Raw genomic sequence first — 21,257 nt, forward strand, 5'->3', positions numbered from 1 at the left:
TATTTTTAGAACTTATCTTTTGTTATATAAAATTGAAAAATATTCAAGTGACTGCTAACTTTGATGTAAGATTAAAAATTAAAAATGCAATTTTTTTTAAATTATTTTTTGGAACAAATTTTTTTGTTAAAAAAAATTAAAAAATTCTATTATGACTGCTAACTTTACTATGTCATTTGGATGGAAGAAAAGATTCTTTTTGGTGGCTTTGGTTGATAAAACACCCTTTGTTTGGAAAGTTATTTGACTGATTAATTATTAATCGGTGACGCTAATGCGATTAAATGTCAGGAAATGTCTGAGGGTTGATGACAGGAACTTAGTTTTGATGGTTCGTTGTCACAGTTATCACAGCTGGCGGCATGACTGGCACTTTTTTTTAATAACTGTTTTTTAACAAGTGTTTTAGGGATTAATAAATAAACATTATTAAAAATTTAGGTTCTAAAAGTGATATTGTAATTTTTTCGTTCTTAAAAAGATAAAATCTTTGATGACATTAAAGTTAGCTGTCATTTGACAATTTTTTAATATTAACAAAAATGAAAATAAAGTTAGCTGACATTTCAAAATTTTCAGAAATTTTTTATTGGAAAAATTTCAATTGAACTTAAATTTTAATTTAATTAATAAAAAAAATCAAAAATTTCTAGACGTCTGCTAACTTCAGTGTCATTTAACAAAAAAGATTTATTCCAAAAAAATAATTAAAAGTCAGTCGAAGTTTTTAATTTTTAATAGTTAAATTAGAACAAAAAAATATTTTTTTAAAATTGCACTTACAGTTTTTTACAAATTAAATTTATTTTTTTGTATTAATTTTTTCAATAAAAAAAAATTCTAAAATTTTTTTTAGATGGCTAACTTAATTTTCATTCTGAAAAATTATTTTTAAAAAATTGCATTTTTTTATTTTTATAAATTTTTAGATGTCAATTTTTTTCATAATTTAATTGTTAAAAAAATTCTTAAAATTATTAATTAAATTTCATTCTTTAATTACTTACCTTAAAAAAAATAATACTGAAGTTAGCTGACAACTATTTTTTTTATTTTTACAACACTTTAATTACAATTTAAAAAATGCTTTAAAAATTTTTTTTAATTTTCACATTTTGAATTTTTTTATTAAATATTTTTTATAATAAAAAAATTATAAAAAACTTTATGTATTTTTGTACTATGCACATATATTTTACTTATCAAGAAACTTAAAAAAAACACTTGATAAATTTCCCGCACCGCAGCCATTTTTCTCGCGCATGCGCAATAAATAAACCTCAGCGCGCATGACCGTATTTTTATCCAGACAGATGACTGTCATCTTGCAGTTTTACTAAAAAAATTATCAACAAATAATTAATAATTTTCCCACGTGTTTTTTTATAATTAAACTAATTATATTTTTGTTGGAATAAAGTTATTTAAATATTTATTTATAAAAATGTCTGAAGAGCAAGATAAGGTAAGTTACTTTTTATTGACAAATTTTTTTATCATTCATCAGATGTTTTTTTTTTTTGTTATGAAATATTAATTATTAAGATAAAATTTTTTTTTATTAAAAATTTAATGACATTAAAACTTAATAAAATAACAAATAAGTTTTTTTTTTTATTAAATAACTTTTTTTTTCCAGGTCCAAAAATTAAAAGAAGATGGAAATAATTGTGTCCGACAGCAAAAATATCCTGAAGCAATGTTTCATTACACTCATGCAATTAAAATAGATCCTAGCAATTACTCTTTATACAGCAACCGGTCTTTTGTGTTTTTAAAAATGCAGCAGTATCATTTTGCTATGGAAGATGCAATGATGACCATAAAATTAAAGCCAGATTGGACTAAGGTACATAATTTTATAATGAAAATTAATTTAGTAGATATTTCATAATTTTTTTAACAAATAAATACATGAAAATTAATTTAGCAGATATTTGATAATTTTAAGAATTTTTTTAACAAATAAATTATGGCAAAAAAAAAATTAGAAAAAAAAAATTGACTGATAAAAATTTAAAAAAAAAAATGCAATTTTTTTTAAAATAATTTTTGGAAAAAATTTTTGTTAAAAAAAAATTAAAAAAAGATTATTTTATAATAATAAAGTTAGCCGACATTTTTAATAAATTAAAACTAAAAAATATTTTTTAAAAATTGCACAAAATTTTTTTTACAAATAAAAATTTTTCTTAATAATTTTTGGAAAAAATGTATTTGTTAAAAAAAATTAAAAAAAAAAATTGTCATTATTTTATAATAATAAAGTTAGCCGACATTTTTTAATAAATTAAAACTAAAAAATATTTTTTAAAAATTGCACAAAATTTTTTACAAATAAAATTTTTCTTAATAATTTTTGGAAAAAATTTATTTGTAAAAAAAATTATTTTTGTCATTATTTTTATAATAATAAAGTTAGCCGACATTTTTAATAAATTAAAACTAAAAATATTTTTTAAAATTGCACTTAAAATTTTTACAAATAAAAATTTTCTTAATAATTTTTGGAAAAAATGTATTTGTTAAAAAAAATTAAAAAAAAAAATTGTCATTATTTTATAATAATAAAGTTAGCCGACATTTTTTAATAAATTAAAACTAAAAAATATTTTTTAAAAATTGCACTTAAAGTTTTTTTACAAATAAATAATTTTTTCAATAAAAAAAAAAATTGCAGGGCTATTATCGCAAAGCAGAAGTTGAATTTCATACATTTAGATTCGGCGATGCTCTGCATTCTTACAGACAAGCATTATCTTTGCAACCAAATGATCCAGATATAATGGAAGCGATTAATAAAGCATCTAGATCATTAATTAAAGACCAAAGAGGTATTTTTTCACTCTATTATTTATTATTTAATTTCAATGCCAAGGCAGTATAGCCAAATGGCAAAAGTATACAAAAAGAATTACAATTAAAGTACACGTATGAATAATAAAGATATAAAATTTCAAAATTTTAGGTATTAAAAAATAATCGTTTTTCTTAAATTTGGAATATAGTTATGATAGATACAAGAAAAACATAAATTTGAGTATAAAAATTGAAAATTAAAAATTAAAGAGTTAAACTAAGTAGTGCAAATTATAAAACATCTTTTACATTTATTTAAATTAAATTAAATTAATTTATTTATTAATTATCAATTATTTATTATAATTAATATTAATTATTAACTTTATTTAGTATTAATTATTATTATTATTTATTAATAAATATTTTATTAAAATCAGCTGACCAACAAATTCCGTGGCTCGGAGCTGGAATCGGAATAATTTTAGGTGTAATAGTTGTCATAGCTGATTATGTGTTCACCAACAAGCCGACATTGACTGTAAGAATTTATAAAACTTTTTTTAATTTTAATAAAATATAAAATAAGTAATTATAATGTAAACTGTAGCATCCGCTACTGATGGCGCTGCTAACGATATCAATAGCGATGATCGGGTTCGGAATCGCCAAAGGATTCAGATACTTTGTTAAATGTCAGAGGAAATCTTTGCTAGAACCGCCGTTCGACTTGCTCGATGAGAATACCAAGCAAGATGACAAGAGCGAAGAGGCTGACAAGCAGAGCGACAAGCATCCAAAGTACAGCAAAGCGCAAGCGCGTCAGCGGTTCAAGAAAGGAAAAACGTAGTTTTTAGGCGGTTTAAGGATATTAGAAAAATATTATGAAGCTGCTTGTGCACCTAGTAATTTTATTTAAGCACCTTTATACTTTTAAATACATTTTTTATTGATAGTGTGGTAAATTTTACATAATAAACTTATTAATCATTTCTTCATTGCAGTTTTTAATTATTTTAAGATTGAAAAGAATTATTAATAATTGATTTTTTATTTGTAAAATTTAGAATTTTTAAATTTGAACTAGCAACCTTACAGTCATAATATTTTGTTTTATTAAATAATGAATTTTGTTAAATTGCACTGTACCTTCTTAACTATTGACATTTTTAAAGATATAAGCTCATTTTGATGTTACACTCATCAAGAGCATTCGTTTGAGTACCCAAATGCATTTTTTATATATTTTTCATTTATACATATATATATAATAATTATAAATATATAAAATATCTGAAAAATTGATGTGGGTACTCAAATAAAAGGTCTCAATGAGTGTAACATCAGGATGAGCTTATATTCTTAAAAATATTAATTCACAAGATACAAGGTAATTTCTTAATTATTAACATTTTTAAAGATATAAGCTCATTTTGATGTTACACTCATCAAGACCTTTCATTTGAGTACCCACATGTATTTTTGATATATTTTTCATATATACATATATAAAATATATATATAAAATATATGAAAAATTGATGTGGGTATTCAAATGAAAGGTCTTGATGAGTGTAACATCAAAATGAGCTTATATCTTTAAAAATATCAATAGTTCACAAGATACTAGGCCATTTCTTAATTATTGACATTTTTAAAGATATTAATTCATTTCAATGCTACACTCATCAAGAACTTTCATTTGAGTACCCACATGCATTTTTGATATATTTTTCATATATACATATATATAATATATATAAATATATAAAATATATGAAAAATTGATGTGGGTACTCAAATGAAAGGTCTTGATGAGTGTAATGTCAGGATGAGCTTATATCTTTAAAAATGTCAATAGTTTACGAGATACAAAGTAATTTCTTAATTATTGACATTTTTTAAGATATAAACTCATTTCTATCTTACACTCATCGAGACCTTTCATTTGAGTACCCACATGATATTTTTTATATATTTTATATATATAGTATTTGTGAAATATATAAATATATAAAATATATGAAAAATTGATGTGGGTACTCAAATGAAAGGTCTTGATGAGTGTAACATCAAGATGAGCTTATATCTTTAAAAATGTCAAGAGTTTACAAGATACAAGGTAATTTTTTAATAATTGACATTTTTTAAGATATAAATACACAGGCCACAAAATTTTGCTTATTTCTCTTAATATATTTTTTATTAAAAAATTTAGAATTTTATTCTGAATAATTGAATTTAAAAAGGTTCTTACCTATAGCGCCATCTGTTGGAAAAATCTTGAACCACCTGAAGCTCCACCATTTTGTCATCAAAACGTAAACAAGTTCCAGTTTCTTATTATTGTAACAATTAATGAAAAAAAATAAATAATAATAAATTATTTAAAACAATGGATCCAAAAAATCCTTACCAAATATACCTAAACATGTTAGAAGAAATAGAAAAGGACAATTTATCCGCGATAAAACCAAAACTAACAGAATTAGCAATCACGCCACATTGGGATGATTTAAAACAGCAATTATTTTACAAGTCAGTGATTCACAGCAGCCACCAAATAATTGTTTTTATGCTAAAAATGTACCCAGAGGTTTTAAGCGACGACACAGTGTTTAATCTTCAGATCTTGAGGCACGCTGTAAGAAATGACAATCTTAACCTGGTAAAAGTGATGCTGCACAATAATTTCAAGCTGATGATTAATCCAGCTGACTTTGACATGTACGACTGCATAATTCAAGACGCGTTCAGGAATTATTACCAAACAGACAAGCAAGATGATCAGAATTTCCGAGCAAAGAAGATGATAAAATTCCTGATAGAGTACCCGAGGCACCAGTGCCATCTATTCGGCATCCAGCTGTCCATCGACGAAGCTACCTTGGAGATAGACTTGACAATTTCCGAGGAAGACATCAACAAAATGTACGACCAGAAGACAGTCCTGGAGATTTACACTGATCGGATGAAGTTCATGGACCCCAAGCTGGTTTATCTGATGCAATTGTTCAGGAACATTGTTTACTGCCTTGTCAGGGAAATTTCCAGGCTAAAAATGTGCAAATTCATTTCTTCTCCCGCTAATCAGCGGGTTATTTCTTCTTTTAGGGACTTGCACTGCTTTGCGGAGAAATGTGAAGTTGAAATTTTAAAAATGCGCGGGTATCGTGTTGTTGACTATGATAAGAAGGTTAGCGCTAAAGTTTCTGATCTTCTTGCAGAGTCTTTTGTTAAATATTCTTGCACGGAAAAAATTGTTGCAGTTCTTTTGACAAAAGAGTTTAGAAATAGATTTCCGATTTATTCTGGAACTATTCTGCGGTTTGTTTCTGCTGCAGTTGATCAGAATGAAGTTAAAATGGCCGTAGGTCCGCCATTTTGATGATCAAGTAGATATTCAAGTATTTTTATGTTAGTTATTTTATGAACAAAGATTTAATTTTGTACTTTAAGGTTAATAAATTACATTTTTTTCTGAATTTTCTCTTTCTTTATTGTAGATTATAAGATGAATTTTTTAATTAATTAAAAAATAAAAAATAAGTTTGAGAAAATAAAAGGTTTAGTAAACTATGAAAATTAAGTTAGCCGATATTTAAAAATTTTTTTTCATTACAAAAAAAAATTTTCATTTGTAAAAAACTTAGTAGAATTTTTAAAAAACATTTTTTTGTTTTAATTTAAATAAAAAATAATTTTTTAAAATATAAACGGCGGCTAAGTTTAATATTAGTAAATTTATAATTTATGCTATTGTTTAAATAATTTTCTGGTCCAGTTTTAAGCGCGAGTTTTATTTGTATGTAGATCTAGTCATAGTTTTATTTAAAATTAATAAGGCCTGTAATTTTGATATGGAGGTAATGATTGGGCATTCTTTGTGGGTAGTATGCATAGGAAATAATTTATTCCAACTTCTAAATGATCATGGTTTTTTATCACTATTAAATTTTCCATTTTCCATTATAGATACAATAATAAGGAAGAAAACTCATAGAAATCCTAGAGTATACCCTACAGAAGATTTCCAGACCCATAATTGATCGATCAACCCCATAGACACCGAGTAACAGCCCCATAAAAGGCGATTTTTGAGTAAATTGACAGAAAATTGACTGTTAAAAATTTATTCCTCGGTGTCCACGGGAGATTAAGAAAAAAAACTCATGAAAATCATAGAGTTGACTCCATAGAAGATTTCGAGACCAAGAATCGATCGATCAACCCCTTGGACACCGAGGAATAAATTTTTAATCGTCAATTTTCTACCAATTTACTTAAAAAACGCTTTTTATGGGGCTGTTACTCGGTGCCCATGGGGTTGATCGATCAATTATGGATCTGGAAATCTTCTGTGGAGTCTATTCTATGATTTTCATGAGTTTTTTTCTCTTAATCTCTAGTGGACACTGAGAAATAAATTTTTAAATTTGAAAATAATGTAAAATTAGCTGAAAGTAATCAGTTATGGGGCTGCTTCTTCGTGTCCATGGGGTGGGTTAAAGTCTTATTGATTTTTTGACACTCTAGAATGTGTATATTTAAGGTACACATCGCGTTTATCTTTTATTTTTTGCTGGACACCGAGCATCTAATTTTTTTTCGTCTGTTTTTTTTGTTGCTTGTCGTTTCTCGATAGTTTCCGCGGGATGCATGCGCGTGACAGAAAGGTCCGACCGCCATTTGGTGTTTTTCGTGATATCTCCGAAAATATTTATTTAATAAAAAAATTGATAATTACATCTTTGTTGGTTTTTCATTTTAGTTTTTTTTTTTAAATAAACTTCCCCCTCAAACTTACGGTTCTCGAGTTATCACGATTTAAACAATTAAATTGTTATTAACAATTTTTTGCATCATTTGTCAACAAATTGAATACGATATTCGTAATTCTTGGCCTAAAATACATAAGAATTCGTTGGGTTTTTCCATGGACATAAAATGTACACGGGCTTCCCTCCTTAGTCGATGGACTATGTTGAGTCAAAATGTTATTTCTTTCTGTACAGTTGGATTCTCTTATAATTTCCAAAAAAAAAAATTTTTTTTGGCTTTCTTTTGACAACGATAACTCACGAACGAATCAACTGATTTTGACTGAGCTAGCGGCGATCAACTTGGTTTTTTGATGTTAAAAGCTGATTAGATTTAGGAATCGATCGGTAAACCCCCACGGAAAAAATTTATAATTAGAGTATAAAAAAAATATATTTCATTTTATACACAAAATATATGTGAAATATATTTGAATTATATTCAAAATATACTTGCATATATTTTAAGTATATTTCAAATGTAAGCAAATTATATTCGGTTTACTGAACTTTTAGCCGTTTTTGGTATATGAGAAATATATTTCAAATAAAATTAAAATATATTATTAATATATTTATTATATATGATAAATATAAGTTATGGAATATAATCGAAATATATGAGAAATAAACTCACTGTATGTGAAAAATATAAGCTGCAAAATATATTCGAATTATAATTTTTTTATATAACAAATATACGAAAATTATATTTAAAATATGTACTAAAATTTTAAATGTCTGAAATTTTTGGATGTCCTAGAAACTGACCAGAACCAATGTTCATTTATATGAATAAGTTATCTACTGCACGACTCATGACGCATATATTTTAACTATAATTTCAGTATATTTTCATTATACTTTTCATATAAAAAAATTATAATTCGGATATATTTTGAATATATTTTACAGCTTGTATTTTTCATACACAGTAAGTATATTTCTCATATGTTCCGGTTATATTCCATAACTTATATTTATCATATAAAATAAATACATTAATAATATATTTTACTTTTATTTGAAATATATTTCTCATATACCAAAAACGGCCAAAAGTTCAGTAAATTGAATATAATTTGCTTACATTTGAAATATACTTGGAATATATGCCAGTATATTTTGAATATAATTCAAATATATTTCACATATATTTTGGGTATAAAATGAAATATATTTTTTTTATATTCTATTTATAAATTTTTTTCGTGGGGGAAGCCGTTTAGAAATTATTCTAAAAAAACCACATTTAAAAAAATTTTTTTTTGTAGTTTTTTTGAGATTCTTCAAAATCCACCAGTTTAAATCGGCCCAAACTATATTCAAAATCTAAGTTTGGCCAAGCCCTTTCGAATGGTGCCAACCGCGATGAGATCGGTCAAGCCGTTCAGAAAATATAAGAGGCCACACACACATACACACATACACACACAGACAGACATACAGACATTGTCGCGGAAACATTCGGGGAAGCTTCCTAGGACATCAAAACGTTAACATCCTCTAAAAACTCGATTTTTGAAATACGGGGTAAAACCAATAACTTTCCAACTTCTGGAAATTTCTAATTTTCTTAGCGGGAAGTTAAAAAGTATTCAGTAGAAACCGAAATTTCAAATACTGGTTAAATTCTTTCATATCTTAAAAAGATAATAAAATGAAGACATTATTTCAGGATTAAAAAGCATTCAATGGAATCAGAAATTTTAAATACTGGTTGAATTCTTTTATATCTTAAAAAGATAATCAAATGAATGTATTATTTCAGGATTAAAAAGTATTCAATAGAAACAGAAATTTTAAATACTAGTTGAATCCTTTTAAATTCTAAAAAAAAAACAATCAAATTAATACATTATTTTAGGATTAAAAAGTATTCAGTAGAATTATAAATTTCATATGCTAGTTGAATTTTTTCATATTCTAAAAAGATAATAAAATGAAGGCATCATTTTAGGATTAAAGAGTATTTAGTAGAATAATAAATTTAAAATACTAGTTGAATTCTTTTATATTCTGAAAAAATATTCGAATTTAGATATTATTTTAGAATTAATAAGTATTTAACAGAATTAAAAATTTTAAATACTAGTTTAATTCTGTTTTATTCTACTACTCCTTTCGATTATTTGAGTATTAAAAAATATTTAATATGATTAATCGTGATTTTTGAAACAGGATTTGCAGTATTCAGCAGAATTCGAAAGTATTAACATTTTAATTCTTTTGAATTCTATCAAATTCCTTTTTTTAATTTCTTACAATAATTGATTTAAAAATTTTATAGCAAGAAATCAAAGAAAAATTCTTGAAGGAGTCAATAATTAATTTCCTTGAAAATTTATGCTCAAAATAATGAACAACGCTAATCAGGAAGAATAATTTTCAATTTGCTACTAAAAAATAAAAATTGGAAATAAATTACACAAAAAAGAGTCGAGAATTAAGAACAATTTAAAATTGATGATAATTGATATTTATTTAAGATATTTTGACATACAATCGGAGCAATTATTGCAATAATAAGTACACAGAGACAAATACCAAAGTTACATCTCACTCAATAGGTGGATCATTATTTTCAGGCCTTATTAATTTTAAATAAAACTATGACTAGATCTCCTTACAAATAAAACTGGACCAGAAAATTATTTAAACAATAGCATAAATTATAAATTTACAATATTAATGAGCGTGAGAGAAAATCTCATAGCGAGAGTGCTGAAGAGTTAAAGTAATAACAATTATAAGACGACATTTAATCTTGTAGATATGCAATGATTTTATAGAATTCAAAATCAATGAATAATTGCTATAAAATTTTTCTCATAAAGAAATTTTACTTCAAAAAGTTAGGTTAATTTGTAGCAAAAATACAAACTGAATAAAAAATCTTAATTAGGGCTAGACAAAAAACCTAAAAATCAAAATTAATATTGAAAACTTGTAATTAAAAATTTTTTATGCAAAAATTATTAATTTTCTGTAATAAACTCATTATTATAATGATAAATAAATAAAAATTTTTGTTGCAGAGTCCTTAAACATGCGATTAGTTTTCATTTCACTCACCAGATGTCGCTAAAGAGTAATCAGCTGACGAAGAACAAAAGTCTGTTGTAAGTTCTTACGAAAGTGGTTTTTTAATAATTGTCGGGAATATCGTTTAGAAGATAACACTAATCAAGTAATTTTTGACACTAGCTCCGCATTTTTAATTGACCATTGTTCAAAAACAAAGACAAATGGAAGTCCCGATTCTAAAATTAAGTATAAAAAGATTAGACTTGGATATTTTGTCACAGTTAAATTTCTTTCTCTCCGAGCTCAAAAAATAGCTTTTGTATGCTTTTGAGCTCTTCAAGCTCAAAAGTTTGATAGAAATTTGATAAAACACTATTTTTTGAATTTTCAAATCGCAGTAACTTTTGAATGAATGAACCGATTTTTACGCGGTTGGTGGAATTCAGCGCAGTTTTTTAAGCTCCATAAAAAATTTTTAAGTTTATATTGATAGAGCGGAAAACTTCGGAGTAATTCCGAAAAAACACTTTTTTCGGTTTTCTTTCGTCAACGATAACTCACGAACGAATCAACCGATTTTGACCGGACTGGCGGCGATCGACGTGGTTTTTTTTTATGTTGAGAGCTGATTAGTTTTTGGAGTTGATCGATCAAGCCGTTTAAAAGTTATTCCAAAAAAAACCACTTTCAAAAAAATTTTTTTCCGATTTTTTTTGAGATTTCTCAAAATCTACCGGTCAGAATCGTTCCAAAGTATATACAAAATCTAAGTTTGGTCAATCCCTTTCGAATGGCACCAACCACGATCAAATCGGTCAAGCCGTTCAAAAGTTATAAGAGGTTTACATACATCTACACACACACACACACACACACACACACACACACACACACACACACACACACACACACACACACACACACACACACACACACACACACACACACACACACATACTGAAACACTAAATTTTTCTTTAATTTAAAAATTTAATTATTTAAGTCACTAAGTCCTCGCGGATAGGCAAATAATCACTCAAATTTCATAAAATGGGATACGCTGCTCTGGGATATTCCGCTCCCGTGAACCAATGAGTGTCTTTGTCTTTAGATGATTTTATTAGTTTGAGACAGAAGTTCTCACGCGTGCCAGTTAATTTATTTTACTTACTTACAAATTTTAACTGCAACGATGACCCCTCGTCTTTGATTGACCCTTTGGCAGGTTGTAGATAGATAGTCGTAGTAAATGGATAGGTGAATAGTGGTAGTTTAGCAATAGTGTATAGCGGTGATAACAATAAACTTAACTTTATTACACAAAATAAGCACTTTTAATATAAACTTGTGGCATTTCGGTTACGTAATTTAACAAAATATTTATAGGGATAGAATAATTTAACTTAGTGTTATAAATAATTGAACAATAGTAATAAACGTGTTGAATAATCACCTAATGCAAAAATAATAAAATTAATAGAAGTAATATAAAATATTTCTGATAATTAGTATTAAACTATTAATAGAATTTTAGTAGGTTTAAGTAAGAAGTTTTATAAATTTTGGTGAGTAATCTATGGTAGTAAAGTGATAATAGTGGTATAGTAGTAAATTGACTAAGGTTTTGCTCAGGTTTTGAGGCTCGTAGCTGATTTTCCCCTCCTCGTGTCGTCTTGTGACGTCATGGGGGCTACACATTAATTTAGCTAGGTCGGTAACGGAAATTTCGGGTGGTAGTCCGCCAGGCTGATCGTCGAGATTCGATAAAAACTTGATTTTCGTAAAACGAGGTAAAAACAACTTCCCGATTTTTGAAAATCTTCTATTTTCTTAGCGGGAAGTTAAAAATAAGGAGTTAATTAATTGTAAGTTAGTATGATTGCTTGAAAGTACTATAAGTAGCAGTCCCCTCGCTAGTTGTATGTCGTTGGTGATTCACATCGCCTATTTTTAATCCAAATAACCCGTAGTCCAGTTGACGATCAGTGTCAGTCTTCTTCCAGTCCTCTGACGCGTCGGATTCCTTGGAACCGTGGTACTTTCTTGGCGGTTGTTGAGGGGGTCCATATGGAGGATATCCAGGGTAGGGATTGTAACCACCTGGATATTGGGGTGGAGCATAACCAGGGTAGCCTCCATATGGAGCTGGAGGACTATAACCGGGGTATGTTTGACCGTAACCAGGGTATTGCATTGGTGGTTGTCCATAGCCTGGTTGTTGAGGTACTGGTGGTGGTTGTCCATAACCTGGTTGTTGGGGTGGTGGTTGGTTATAAATTGGCTGTTGAGGTGGTGGTGGTGGTTGGCCGTAACCTGGTTGTTGGGGTGGTGGGTGTCCATGACCTGGTGGAGGTGAGTGTTGTTGTCCATAACCTGGTTGTTGGGGTGGTGGTTGGTTATAAATTGGCTGTTGAGGTGGTGGTGGTCGGCCGTAACCTGGTTGTTGGGGTGGTGGTTGGTTATAAATTGGCTGTTGAGGTGGTGGTGATCGGCCGTAACCTGGTTTTTGGGGTGGTGGTTGGTTATAAATTGGCTGTTGAGGTGGTGGTGGTCGGCCGTAACCTGGTTGTTGGGGTGGTGGTTGGTTATAATTTGGCTGTTGAGGTGGTGGTGATCGGCCGTAACCTGGTTGTTGGGGTGGTGGGTGTCCATAACCTGGTGGAGGTGGTTGTTGTTGTCCATAACCTGGTTGTTGGGGTGGTGGTTGGTTATAAATTGGCTGTTGAGGTGGTGGTGGTCGGCCGTAACCTGGTTGTTGGGGTGGTGGGTATCCATAACCTGGTGGAGGTGGTTGTTGTTGTCCATAACCTGGTTGTTGGGGTGGTGGGTATCCATAACCTGGTGGAGGTAGTTGTCCATAACCTGGTTGTTGGGGTGGTGGGTATCCATAACCTGGTGGAGGTAGTTGTCCATAACCTGGTTGTTGGGTGCCACTAGGACTATCACCTGGAATAGAATTATTAATTTAGAATTGTAAAATTTGATACTTGATCTGATATAAATGATTCTTATTGATTCATTGGAAAGTACCTTTTTCAATTGGCTGTTTATCACTAGGTTGGTTAGCTCCTTCAGGAGTCTTGACTCCTTGTGGGAAAGCATGGATGAATACCTGTAAATTAATTGGGTTATCAATGTGTAACTTGGGAATCAAAGAAGAAATCTATGAGATTCGATGAAGAAAGGGTTAGCGGATGGAGCTTGTGGAAAGCTAGTAGTTCACAAAAGGAATAAAGAGAATTATTTTAGGAAATAATTAGTGTAGGAACTTACCGCGTTAGCAGCGAGTGCCATTAAAATGGCGAGAGTTGTAGCAGAAGCCATTGTTCGTTATAGTTAAACGAACAACTTCTTGGAAGAAACTTGTACTATGACAGCCCCCAAGGTGGTCAGTCTTTTTATATACCCATTTTGAGGTAACAAACAGCGCCCGTATTTTATTTGGGCACTTCGTATGCTAATTAATCGTGACACGTATACCATCTACCGAATTGTAGCTTTTAAACAAAATATTAATTAGTGGGTGAATTATCAATAGATGATTGCGGCATGCGTCATTTTTGTTAATTAATAAAAAATAATTGCTTTTTGACGTCATCAAAAGCAATCACCGATAAAGCATTATTGATCAATCGCTATTAAAGCATATTAATTTCTTTAATTATTGGTATTAAAAGGTGGTTTTTCTGACGTAAAAGCGGGAAATTAATCTAACACGATTAATCACGATATATGTTATTAAATTGTCGAATTAACAAATCAGGAATTATTATCGATGGTCACTTTGTTAAGAGATACAATCTTAATTAGTTGAAAAACATGTTTTTCTCAGAAATTAATTTTTGTTTTTAAGATAATAATTAACTTAATAATGATTCACGTATACGTATCTGGAACTCGTTGCCACCTGGGCTGACAACTGTAGATAATCTTCCTGAATTTCAAAATGCATCTTTTTCATTTTTTCTGGCTAATGACAATTAAAATCATTATTATATTTGTTTAATTAATTATAATTTCTCTTTCAAAGTGTCTCAAAGTGTTTATAAATTTACTAACTAACTACTGTAAATTTATTAAGTAACTTTATTGCATTTAGGTAACTTTAAAACCTTGCTGTTGTTATATTATCAAACTTACAGTACTATTGTAATTGTATTTTTATACTGTATATATATATATATATATATATATATATATATATATATATATATATATATATATATATATATATGTATAAAATGTATTGCTTATTGATGGCCTTGAGGGAGCTTCGGCTCTAAGGACAAATAAATATATATCTATCTATCTATCTATTCACCATAAAAATTTATAAAATGACTAAACTTTGGAAATAAATTCCTGGATAAATAATTCTCGATTGATTTGTTTGTAATAACTTTGTCGCGTGACAGGCAAAGATCCGTTTAAAATACAAAATTTTTTAGAGTCTCCTCGAGCACTAAAATTGTTTGTATCCTGCAAAAATGATTAATTTTATAAATCATGATGAATGCTTCACCAAAATCCAGTCAGTGGTATCGTCTAATTCGAGGAGCGCATAAAGAATCGTCGGAGAAAAACCAACTAAAATCTCAAAAGTTTATCAACAATATCTCAATTTGTACTAAGAGACTAAAAACTTTTAAAAGTGTCTAAATATATATTTAAGCGATAATTTGGCAACTGCAAACCAGATAAAGGATCAACACCAGCTTTCTCTTTAATTAATTCAAAATCATCTTAAAGTTACTCGGGAGAACGATCAACAAATGACATGAGGTTTAGGAAATTGTAAAGAAAAAATTATTAAATAATCATTATTCAATATTTATTTAATCAAAAAATTTTACAAATTTTTTAAGACTTAAAAAACTAAATTGTCCTGATTAAACTCTTGAATTTCCGATTGTGATTTATCTACCAAGTTTCAATGCTTTTTTTATGTTTAGAACCTCCTTGCGTTTCGAATGTATTTTGATAATCCCATTTTGCTACATTTATTCCAAAAACTCCAGTTCTAACAATTTGCTGTTCAGTCGTTTTGTTCTTGTTGGTTAAATTAACTTCGTTGTATGAACCGTGGCTTTCTCCGGTTCCATTTTGAGCTACAGTTAGAGGATCAGTATTTTTATCAGGGTTATAATACTGATTATATCCAGAATCTTGTGGGTTTTGAGACTGGGAATATCCTGGATATTGAGGATATTGATATGAATATCCTGGATATTGAGGATATTGATATGAATATCCTGGATATTGATATGAATATCCTGGATATTGAGGATATTGATATGAATATCCTGGATATTGAGGATATTGATATGAATATCCTGGATATTGAGGAGGTTGCTGGTACCCTGGATATTGAGGTGAGTATCCTGAGTATGGAGGAGGTGAATATCCTTTGTAGGGACCAACTCCTTGGGGAGCTGCGCCGTTTCCTGAATATTGACCTGTCATTATAAGATACATCAGTATTCAACAATAAAAAGTAATAATAAAGAATTACCTCCTTGGGGGTATGCTTGACCTCCTGGTACTTGTTGATCAGCATTGGAGTAGATCTGCAACAAAAATAAATAACTAAATGCTTGTAACTTTGGAAACTACTGAAAGATAACGACAAAACTGTTGATGGATCATCAACGAATCACCGCTCATGGGAGATTTATTTAATTCGGTCGTATTGTTGGTATCAAATTAATCCAAGCGAGGCTGGACAGACAAGAGGCTCCAGCAGAGCGGAGGTATCTCGCCGGGAATTTAAAAATTAATAAACAAATCTGATTAATAAATAATTTTAGGTGAGAATAAACGTACTGCAAGGGCTGACAATGCCACCAGAAGAGCGAGAATTGAAGTCGTAGCCATGGTCGCTCCTTATTTCGCTGACGAGTTCTCAAAGAAAACGTTCTACTGTAACGAACCACCAACACCCGGTCGTTTTATATCCATTCCAGGCACATTCCGTCATCAGTTTCTTTTGTTAAAACAGTTTAACCGCCCTCTAAAAACCGATCCTGTCGAGATTAGTCTTCCTTAGTGACGGTTCCTCCACATTCCCACTCCTGACTCCTTCTATTCCCACTTGCGTAGTGGCTTCTTATCACCGCGGCATACTTTTGCTCACTCTGATTGGTTGAAAATCACCAAAGTGGGGAAACCGCTCACAAGATTCTTTTCACTGAAGAAATAAACGTAGTGAAAAAAATTATTCTCTTCAAGAATCTTAATCTGATTTTAACCTTAGAAATTTTTTTACTCTTTTAAGACCAAATTTCTTCCATAGTTTAAATTATCTATAAAGTAGTTTAAAAAATTAATTAAAAAAAAAAAGGTCATACCAAAGTATAAAAAGACCAAGTATTTATTACAAGCTTATCAATTTAATTAGTAGCAGCGATGGCTACAAATATAATTATATTGATTGTAACACTTACGGCTTTTACGGTAAAGTATATTTTATTTTTTATTGAACTTTGGAAATTTTTAAATTCAATCTACGTAGCCCAATAATTCATAAAAAAATTAAAAAACAGGTTTCTGGGATATTTAATCAAACGGAGATCCCACCAGCCGTGTATTTGGTTAAGAATTAAATGCAATTAACGATTTAAAAAAAAATTTATTTTCATTAAATTTGATTGAAAAAATAATAAGCTAAAGATTAAAACAATAAAAAAAGATAACGAAAGTATTTTTATTATTTTTTTATAGACATTCTTTACACTATAAGGGTACTTAGATCTCCTCAAAAAATATTTTTATTGTAAAATAATGAAACTTTCTTTGCAGATCTGCTCAGATGCTTTTCCTCAACCGGTTCCTCAATATGACAGTAAGTTTTTTCACAATTTTATTAAAGTACTTTACTGAAGTTTCTATTTTTCCAGGAATTAATAGTCAATATCTAGATTACGGCCAAGGATCATATCCTTACAATCAACCACCAGCTCAGTATCTTAATTACGGACAATATCCTAGTTATGCTCCTGCACCATCTTATCCAGGATATAACTATGGTTACTATCAACCTCCATACGGAAGCTATCCTGTCTACAATCCAGCTCCTCAATATCCAAATCCTGAACCTAAACCCAAACCGCGAGAATATCACGGATCCAAGGAGACATACGAGTCCAGTCACTGGGACAAGACGAATTCGGATGGATCTTTAGATGTTAAAATTCCGAGGTATCCTAGCTTGCATGCGGAGATTGAAAGAAAGACAACCAACGAAGGAACAGCAACTAAAACTGTTTTTAAACAAGAGTACTGAGTAAAAAAAAGCTAATTTTGTTGTCAATTCAAAAACGTCCGAATAAATTATCTATTAAAATAGTATTTTTTTTTTTTTTTAAAGCCTACTAAATGTTAAATTAATTCCTGGAAAAATAGAAACTTCAGTAAAGTACTTTAATAAAATTGTGACAATTTAAACTATGGAAGAAATTTGGTCTTAAAAGAGTAAAAAAATTTCTAAGGTTAAAATCAGATTAAGATTCTTGAAGAGAATAATTTTTTTCACTACGTTAATTTCTTCAGTGAAAAGAATCTTGTGAGCGGTTTCCCCACTTTGGTGATTTTCAACCAATCAGAGTGAGCAAAAGTATGCCGCGGTGATAAGAAGCCACTACGCAAGCGGGAATAGAAGGAGTCAGGAGTGGGGATGTGGAGGAACCGTCACTAAGGAAGACTAATCTCGACAGGATCGGTTTTTAGAGGGCGGTTAAACTGTTTTAACAAAAGAAACTGATGACGGAATGTGCCTGGAATGGATATAAAACGACCGGGTGTTGGTGTTTCGTTACAGTAGAACGTTTTCTTTGAGAACTCGTCAGCGAAATAAGGAGCGACCATGGCTACGACTTCAATTCTCGCCCTTCTGGTGGCATTGTCAGCCCTTGCGGTACGTTTATTCTCACCTAAAATTATTTATAAATCAGATTTGTTTATTAATTTTTAAATTCCCGGCGAGATACCTCCGCTCTGCTGGAGCCTCTTGTCTGTCCAGCCTCGCTTGGATTAATTTGATACCAACAATACGACCGAATTAAATAAATCTCCCATGAGCGGTGGTTCGTTGATGATCCATCAACAGTTTTGTCGTTATCTTTCAGTAGCTTCCAAAGTTACAAGCATTTAGTTATTTATTTTTGTTGCAGATCTACTCCAATGGTATGCCGCAGTATGGCCCGACAGGATATGGCCCAACAGGATATGGCCCGACAGGATATGGCCCAGGTAATTTATTTATTGAAAATCCTTTTAATTGAGTTAATTATTGCACCACGCGATATTATTTGTCTAAAAAGGGGAATATTTCGTGAATATGATGATATTTTCTTGAAGGTTCTCTTCCTCCGGGCTTTGACGGAAGGGGTCATGGTTGGAGCCACACTGATAGATGGTCTAACCACAACGTAACTCATGATGACGGAAAAACTCAGATAAAATTGTGGGGAATTCACCTTGGTGACATTAATTCTGAGCACACGATAACTACTGACGGAAATGCTAGCCATTATCAGGAGCATCGTACATGGAAGTAAATTTTCTGAGAAGAAACAAAAACTTCCGACAAATTAACAATCCGAACTATAAAAATTCTAAGGATTCACTTTAGCAGATTTCAATTAATTGTTAAACAAAAGAAGATTTCAATCGAAGTTTGCAAAAATTATAAATTGAATCATTGTAAATTTTTTATCAAAATATCTTCAATAAATATTGAATACTGATTATTTAATGATGTTTTCTTTATAATTTTCTAAACCTCATATCATTTGTTGATCGTTCTTCTGAGTAACTTTAAGATGATTTTGAATTAATGAAAAAGAAGGCAGGTGTTGATCCTTTATCTGGTTTGCAGTTGCCAAATTATCGCTTAAATAAATATTTAGACACTTTTAAAAGTTTTTAGTCTCTGAGTACAAATTGAGATATTATTGATAAACTTTTGAGATTTTAGTTGGTTTTTCTCCGACGATTCTTTATGCGCTCCTCGAATTAGACGATACCACTGACTGGATTTTAGGGAAGCATTTATCATGATTTATAAAATTAATCATTTCTGCAGGATACAAACAATTTTAGTGCTCGAGGAGACTCTAAAAAATTTTGTCTTTTAAACGGATCCTTGCCTGTCACGCGACAAAGTTATTGCAAACAAATCAATCGGGAATTATTTATCCAGGAATTTATTTCCAAAGTTTAATTAATTTCTGAGAAAAACATGTTTTTTAACTAATTAAGATTGTATTTCTTAACGCAATATGACCATTGATAATAATTCCTTTGTTAATTCGATAATTTAATAACATATATCGTTATTAATCGTGTTAGATTAATTTCCCGCTTTTACGTCAAGAAACCCACCTTTTAATACCAGTAATCAAAGAAATTAACGACATAAGTGTCGTTATTAAGATAGCGATTGATCAATAATGCTTCGTCGGTGATTGCTTTAGATGACGTCAAAAAGCAATTATTTTTTATTAATTAACAACAATGACGCATGCCGCAATCATCTATTGATAATTCACCCACTAATTAATATTTTTTTTAAAAGCTACAATTCGGTAGATGGTATACGTGTCACGATTAATTAACATACGAAGTGCCCAAATAAAATACGGGCGCTGTTTGTTACCTCAAAATGGATATATAAAAAGACTGACCACCTCGGGGGCTGTCACAGTACGAGTTTCTTCCAAGTAGTTGTTCGTTTAACTATAACGAACAATGGCTTCTGCTACAACTCTCGCCATTTTAATGGCACTCGCTGCTAACGCGGTAAGTTCCTACACTAATTATTTCCTAAAATAATTCTCTTTATTCCTTTTGTGAACTACTAGCTTTCCAAAAGCTCCATCCGCTAACCCTTTCTTCATCGAATCTCATAGATTTCTTCTTTGATTCCCAAATTACACAATGATAATCCCATTATTTTGATTAATATTAATGAGGAATGTGTGAAAAAATTACAAAAATGTCAGAATAAAGCGATGAGAATAATATTAAGAGTGAATAGATATACGCCAATTAGATGTATGCTAGATACACTATGTTTTCTGTCTGTGGAAGAAAGAATTAAATTTAATGTATGTGTGTTTGTATATAAGATGAAAAATAATTTGTTACCAGAATATTTAAATAGAACTGTTGTTGATAATGAACATAATTATAATACAAGATACAAAAATAGACTACTAGTACAAAGAACAAGAACTGTGAGTGCTCAAAAAACAATAAATGTGTATGGTTTTTCATTATTCAACAAGTTAAATATAAACACAAAAAATGCAAGAAATTTAGTAAATTTTAAAAAATTGTTAAGAGAAGAAATAAGAGAAGGAAAAATTTAAAATGTAGACGGGAAGCAAGTGTGATCTGTAATAAAAGATCTAAGATCTTTTATAAATTTTTTATTTTTTATATTGTATATATTTGTAGCTTAAAGCTAAATAAAGAAACTATTATAATAAAACTATTATAATTATTTTGCAGGTATTTCTTCATGCTTCTCCACATGAACCTTCTTCAGCAGATACTTCAATAAAATGTAATTATTCATTAATACCATGATATTCCAATTAATCAGGATCA

The 21,257-nt window shown here is 29.6% G+C and overlaps 3 protein-coding genes and 1 long non-coding RNA gene across 4 annotated transcripts; 3 read left to right on the forward strand and 1 right to left on the reverse strand.

Moving 5' to 3' along the window:
* Positions 1–1,353: 1,353 nt before the first annotated feature.
* LOC123266891 (hsp70-Hsp90 organizing protein 3-like) lies at positions 1,354–3,795 on the forward strand. The gene is made up of 5 exons (XM_044731343.1): positions 1,354–1,465; positions 1,640–1,849; positions 2,681–2,834; positions 3,240–3,340; positions 3,410–3,795. Exons 1-5 carry the CDS (start codon positions 1,445–1,447, stop codon positions 3,647–3,649), a joined length of 726 nt encoding a protein of 241 aa, XP_044587278.1. The 5' UTR covers positions 1,354–1,444; the 3' UTR covers positions 3,650–3,795.
* Positions 3,796–12,506: 8,711 nt separating this feature from the next.
* LOC123266898 (protein SRC2 homolog) lies at positions 12,507–13,519 on the reverse strand. The gene is made up of 2 exons (XM_044731349.1): positions 13,418–13,519; positions 12,507–12,916 (listed from the first exon to the last, which is right to left on the reverse strand). Exon 2 carries the CDS (start codon positions 12,838–12,840, stop codon positions 12,517–12,519), a length of 324 nt encoding a protein of 107 aa, XP_044587284.1. The 5' UTR covers positions 12,841–12,916; positions 13,418–13,519; the 3' UTR covers positions 12,507–12,516.
* Positions 13,520–17,036: 3,517 nt separating this feature from the next.
* On the forward strand, positions 17,037–17,961 carry LOC123266892. Its single transcript, XM_044731344.1, has 3 exons — positions 17,037–17,099; positions 17,445–17,487; positions 17,543–17,961. The coding sequence occupies exons 1-3, from the start codon at positions 17,052–17,054 to the stop codon at positions 17,926–17,928; spliced, it is 477 nt and encodes a 158-aa protein (XP_044587279.1). The 5' UTR covers positions 17,037–17,051; the 3' UTR covers positions 17,929–17,961.
* A 2,234-nt stretch (positions 17,962–20,195) lies between these two features.
* Positions 20,196–21,188, forward strand: LOC123266900. Its single transcript, XR_006509893.1, has 2 exons — positions 20,196–20,444; positions 21,159–21,188. It is a non-coding gene; the product is annotated as an uncharacterized LOC123266900 (long non-coding RNA).
* Positions 21,189–21,257: the final 69 nt, after the last annotated feature.

The sequence above is a fragment of the Cotesia glomerata genome, linkage group LG6, assembly GCF_020080835.1.
Source record: "Cotesia glomerata isolate CgM1 linkage group LG6, MPM_Cglom_v2.3, whole genome shotgun sequence".
Taxonomy (NCBI): Eukaryota; Metazoa; Arthropoda; class Insecta; order Hymenoptera; family Braconidae; genus Cotesia; species Cotesia glomerata.